The sequence below is a fragment of the Colossoma macropomum genome, unplaced genomic scaffold (assembly GCF_904425465.1).
Source record: "Colossoma macropomum unplaced genomic scaffold, Colossoma_macropomum, whole genome shotgun sequence".
NCBI lineage: Eukaryota > Metazoa > Chordata > Actinopteri > Characiformes > Serrasalmidae > Colossoma > Colossoma macropomum.
In genome coordinates this window covers 25,421,079-25,427,078 of record NW_023494789.1, presented here as the reverse complement: position 1 = coordinate 25,427,078, position 6,000 = coordinate 25,421,079, and the positions used below count along the sequence as shown (strand labels likewise).

At 41.6% G+C, this 6,000-nt stretch overlaps 1 protein-coding gene across 1 annotated transcript in view; it reads left to right on the top strand.

The window, feature by feature from the left end:
- Window positions 1–386: 386 nt before the first annotated feature.
- pik3r3b (phosphoinositide-3-kinase, regulatory subunit 3b (gamma)) overlaps window positions 387–6,000 on the top strand; it is a 228,380-nt gene continuing 222,766 nt past the window's right edge. Inside the window, exons 1-2 of the mRNA XM_036570646.1 lie at window positions 387–553; window positions 911–1,810. Of these exons, the coding sequence (XP_036426539.1) occupies window positions 1,467–1,810 (344 nt within the window). The 5' untranslated portion in view covers window positions 387–553; window positions 911–1,466. The remainder of the gene's footprint in view (window positions 554–910; window positions 1,811–6,000) is intronic.

Here is a 6,000-nt window from a genome sequence, read left to right as displayed (position 1 = left end):
TATGTATAAATGACTACAAACGACGTAGGAATTGCTAAAGCAGTTATAATGGCAGTAAACTGATCCACTCCAATCCTTCTTTACGTCCGCCTGAAGTGTCTAACTTGACTCCTGCTCTAGACGACGGGGGCGTGGTTAAATGACGTCACATGCACAACTGTACTACAGCATTAGGCTGGCTGTTTTTTTCCCCACCCGTACTTCGACAGAACCTCGTCTCCTGCGCTCGGATAGGCTGCTCCTTCATATTGGCTAGTATTCCACCTATCGGAGCGCGAGGACTGCTCGAAAGCACGAAAAACAGCCAATAGCAACACAGGAGGCGCGTTCTGCTCAGCCAATCCAAACTCAGGAGGCGGAACCTGTCGGAATTCGGGTGGGAAAAATAACGCTGGTTGCACGTCTGAGCCTGACTCAGCCACGCAGACTTATTGAGCCAAACTAAACGCGTGCTCTCTTTAAACTGACCCCACGGTCCCGCTCGTTTTCGCCTCCCTTGGATTCATTTGCGTTTCGTTTGCGGCCGGGACAGTTTTGACGCGCGAGAAAGAAGGTAAGTTTTCCCCCCGATTCCACTTAGACGAGTCGAGTTTCTCTGCATGCTCAAGTTCCCTCTCGCCCAGTCACGCTCTCTCAAGTAAAGCATCATACCAGGCTTTTCGTTTTAGTGCTCTGCCTGTCTGTTTGTGCTTGAAATAATCAGCTCGTGTAAGCCAGGTCGACAGAAGATCTTAAAATTGCTCCCATGCAATGCAGGTCTTTTCATTCCAGTGCAGAAGTCGCCTACTATGCAGCCCAAAATATTGCATAATGAAGGACATACAAAAAATGCTTGCATAATGAAGACAAATGAATTTGAATTAATCTGCTGAGGTGCATTATAATAACTTTGAAAATAATGAACTTTCAGGTGTCAGTATAAATCTTTTGGACCACCAAGTGAAGTGCACTAAGTGTGGGGATTGATGGATGGGGACTGCTCATGGCTGACTGTCTGTGAGCACATCTGAAACCAGCCTGAGAGGATAATTTAATAAATGTTGCTTTACCATCTGGGGGCTTTTGCCAGCTCTGCAGGACTTACGAACACCCACACTGCGGGTCACTCTGCCCCCAAATCTGCGCTTCCACCCTTGTTCCCCCACTCCCTTCCTCTGCTCCCTCTTTTGATGGGACTGGGGCTTTTACTGTGTTCTGCGTTCTTAGTGTCATCCAAATTCCTGCGTGTATCACCACAGACTGCAAGTGTCTATTGGATGAATTCAGAAAGTATGCAGTATTGGCCCCCACCCAGCATAATGGACTTGTAACAACTGCAAGGAATTAATCCAGATTTTCCTCACTTCTCAGGACGTGCTGCAAGGACTTTACTAATTTAGGAGTGCAGAAGAGTTTTTTATCTTTTTGAATAAAAAAAATCTTAATCCAGAAAAAAAGAACTTAAAAGCTCATGTAAAGTGTACACCATGAGCTCGGACAGTTTTCAGTACCGTGCACTGTTTGAGTACAAGCGGGAAAGGGGAGATGACATCTCTCTGCAACCTGGAGACCTCCTCACCGTCAGCAAATTAGCACTTGTAACACCAGACTACCAGGAGGGTGATGAGAAAAACCCCAAGGGCTGGCTCCATGGCACTAATGAGCGCACCAAGGAGAAGGGCGACTTCCCGGGCACCTTTGTGGAGTACGTTGGGGTTGTGCGGGTGGGCCTACCTGCAGGAAAGCCCTGGCCTAGGCCTGTACCCCCAACCCCTGGAGGGCCCCAAACACCTGTAGGGCCCCAGCCTCCAGGGGCCTGTGCATCAGGGGGGTAAGTGTTACCATGTGTATCCCATGTGTTTAACACGCGGTGCAGATATGAAGGAACTATGAAATATGAAGTATTATATTACACATGAGTATAAAGTTTGTATTTTGGCTGCACTCTGGGGTCAGGATACTACAGAAGGCACTACTGGAAAATGTGTAAAAGTTATAGTCTGAGATCAATTTCAGGCTAATATTACAATCAATTAAAGACGAGGAGCGTTCTTGAGCTGTTATATCCAAAATGTAAACTTAAAGGAGCACTCTGTGCAAAATGGAAAATGTAACCATTGGTTCATCTCTTGTAAAAATGCCTGCTCACCTCCTACAGTGGCGCCACAAAGTTTCTAAAATTATATTTTCCAGATTAAAGATTAGGGAAAACCCCACTCTGATGATGCATCTTGAAGGTGGGAAGAACTTTTGAGAAAATACAGCTACTTGAGGGTGGGCTATTTGAAATATATATACATATATATATATATATATATATATATATACAGAAAAGCTAAGCTAACATCACTGCTAATGAGCTGTCTTTACATCAGTGGCTGTGCCAGCAGTCAGAATTTCTTTATTGCAGGGCATGCTGTGTATTGTAGTGAGAGAACCTTTGGTGGACGAAAAAAAAAACAAAAGAATACAAAATTCTGTCAAACTCGTAATATTACATAATGTAACAAACAACACATTAAATGAGTTTTAGGCCGGGATGCCCCTTTAACTCTATGATGTGCCACAGATTCTTCTCTGTCCTGTGTAACTATGTTCTGTACTACCTTAATCTAGTGTGGAAAACATTTTTATAAACAATATTTATACAGATACATTCTTGTATTTGTAAATATTACCACACAGCTTACTCTATGCAACAATGTCAAATTAAGATTCTATCCAATTAACAATGATCCCGTGATCTTAAGGGGAAAAAGGTAAGAAAGCTATGTGTTATTTTAAGACAAGCCTGTTTTTATTCAGTTCTTTATTGGTCCTGCTACTGCCTGGCTTTTCAGTGTCTGGCTAGGCAGGAGGAGGAGTGGCATGGACTGTGCTTGCGGGTGTTCATATGCTAACTAGGTCAGACAGCTAACTCTGGCTGTCCCAAGATGGCTGCTTGCTCTAACTGTATGGCATGCTTGTCTCTTCACGGTGGTCAGTTTTATACTTTAGTTTTTCGAACACTCTAGTTGTTCCAGCTAAGGCTCACTGAGGGTAATAAACAGCATGACGGAACCGTTTCTTCGCACTGCAAGGGAGGGGAAAAAACATGGACTCATTGTGAATTATTGATCGCTGGTGCGCTGGGTGGCTGACACGCTACACGCAGCCAATCATTACCAAGTGCCAAAGACTCCCCATGGAACACTGTCAGCTCACGCTGTGGAAGATTTCCTTAGGCTGGGAAATTTGGAGCTTTGGGGCGAAGCATAAAAGAAAGGAAGAGAGAACCAAGAAAGAAAGTAAGAAGCTAGAGAGAGAGGTTTTGTTAGCATAGCAAAGCTGATTTGATGAAGATGTTATCCCTTTAGAGCACGGAACCATACTGGACACTGTAAATAAGATATCAGAGGTGTGGATTAGGTGTCTAATCAGAAGCGTCAGTCTTAAAGGAGGATACACCCTGCACACTGAATGTGAAGAGCTCTGGTTTTACAGGCAGACAATAACTGCTTTATCTCCTCCACATCTCTACGTGTAAAGTAAGCATGGATTAAGGATATGATGAATCTTGTCATAGCACTTCATTTGATCACACCATGATCTCAATCGTGAACTGCCTACCTAGACAGGCGACTGTCTACACTGCAAAAAAAGGTATCTTGGCAAGTGAAATTATCTTAAACCTAGTCAGTATATCTAGTCCTTAAATTGTCTCTCTGTGTTGGCAGATAATTTTACTTGTTGTCTTAAGTACACTCGAAACAAGCAAAATTACAGGGAGATTCACTCGAAAGAGGCCCCGAAGATTCTGTTGTAACTCCTGTTAGGATGAAGCAATCTGAACCAAAAAAATATGCTACATACCTTGACGTATGTGTAATCAATTGTATTACATGCAATGCTGGAAGTGATCTTTTCTACCAGACACGTGAAGGGGTACGGGGGTATGCACCTGGAAGTTGCAAACGGAGGTTAAACGTTGCGACGGCTGTCCGGCACCTACCTCATCGCTCCGACGCAGGGGCATCCCGGCTTGTTCGTACTGAAGAGCACATTGCATGTTGTTTTGTTCAGATTGCTTCGTCCTAGCAAGATTTATTACAGAATATTCGAGGCCTCTTTCGAGTGAATCTTCCTGTATCTGCCAATAAAGTCAGTTAAAACAAGTAAAATATCTAGAAACATATTAAATAATCTTAAACTAAGCTTACAACAATCTCAAAATGAGAAATAGTAGATATATTTACTAGATTCAAGATAATTTTACTTGCAAAGATACCATTTTGTGCAGTGTGAGCACCATTTGAACTGAGGCCTTATTAAACAGCTTGAGACAGTCTAGTTAACAGCAGCTACATCACCAGTAGTTCCACCACCTGTACGCTGTCACTTGCTGAGATTGTTTAACAACATGATTGCAATAATGAGCACTAGCAGGCTGGTTAGCCATTTGATACAATAGCCTGAAATGAGAGAACTAGCTAGCATGCTCATCTATGAATTCTTTACAAAAACTATGTCAGTGATCATTAACATAGCTAAAATAGCAAAGAAAATGATAATTGTGCTTGGCTATGACAAAACATGATGATACATTTGAAGAATACGTTATTTGCTGCTTCACTGCTTGCTGCACCATCTTAGATGAAGTTTTTCAAGAAAAAAAAAAAGCTCAAATTTTGCATCTCTTCTTATATTCACCTTTAAAGACACTTGCATGATGACTTGATCCCCACATGTTTCATATCAAAATGTTCTGTTATCTTCGTTGTTGGTGGCTCTTTCCAAAACTGCTGCAGCAACTTTAGCGGCTGTTAACCTTTTTGTGTGCTGTGTTGTCTGAATGAAGAATAAAGGGTTTCGGACGTGATGGGTAAGTCCTTAGTGATATCCTGAGTGTCCATTGGTCAGTTTCACACAAAATGTATGCAGACACATGAATCCCCCTGTGACACATGGTTAGAGGCATATGATGTGTATCTCAACCCCTCTTCATTGCCTCATAACTCCAGATGTGAGTAATAAGAAGATAAGAATGGAAAGTGCAGATTGTACAGACTCAGGAAATGTTTGAACTGTATTTCTTCACTGTATTATGGCAAAGATCTATACACATCTACAAACTTTAAATTTGACATGTGGGCAAGTTTGTGGACCCCAGAGGGTTAAGAAAGCTTTAGCCCTGTGGGACTGCCTTATACAGGGACGTGAGAATGTGTTTTAAGTTGGGGTATCGAAATTTTAAGCAGCAAAAATTATATAGCAATTGTTTTCTTCATTGAGTTGTTTTTTGGATAGTTTCAAGCAAACTAAATGTGCCATAATGTTCTGTAATGTGGTGAGAGACAACAGTATATGGATTCTACCAAATTAGTTCAAATTGCAGTTGATAAAAAATGAAAAATTAAGTACATAGACTTTAGATATTTACAAGGATTACACTATGATGTATTTAAAGCCAAGGCATCAGTTGAGATAGTAATAAGCTAAATATCTACAAACTCATCATTTATCCGGTACTTTCTATTGCTAGGTGGTTGTACCAAACTGTAACCCGTAAATTTTACACACACAGACAAACACACACTAAGCCGCTTATCCTTCTGGGTCACGGGGGAAGCTCGAGCCTATCCCAGCAGTCATTGGGCGGAAGGCCGTAAATTTCAACTTGTGAAAATAATACTTGAATTGTTTCGTATTTTTTAAAGATTATTTTAAAGTGAAGTTTATCATGAGTTCTACCAGTTTGGTGGAAAGATGCATGTACATATAACTGACAATCAAACCGCTGCTCACTCTGCACACTTTCTGCCCTGAATAAATGAGCAAATGAGCTGAGCATCAATAACGATTGATATGTGATGCTGTAACGTAACCAGACCTCACATGGAGATTTAACACTCCATGCCTTGTGGGCAGAATAATGGTTGAAAACAAAACTCATATGTTCAAAACATGGGACACGGTAATGTTAGATGATTTTTTATATTAGGCCTTTAATATTGCTTGTGTTTTAGTGTCACGTACCCAGAG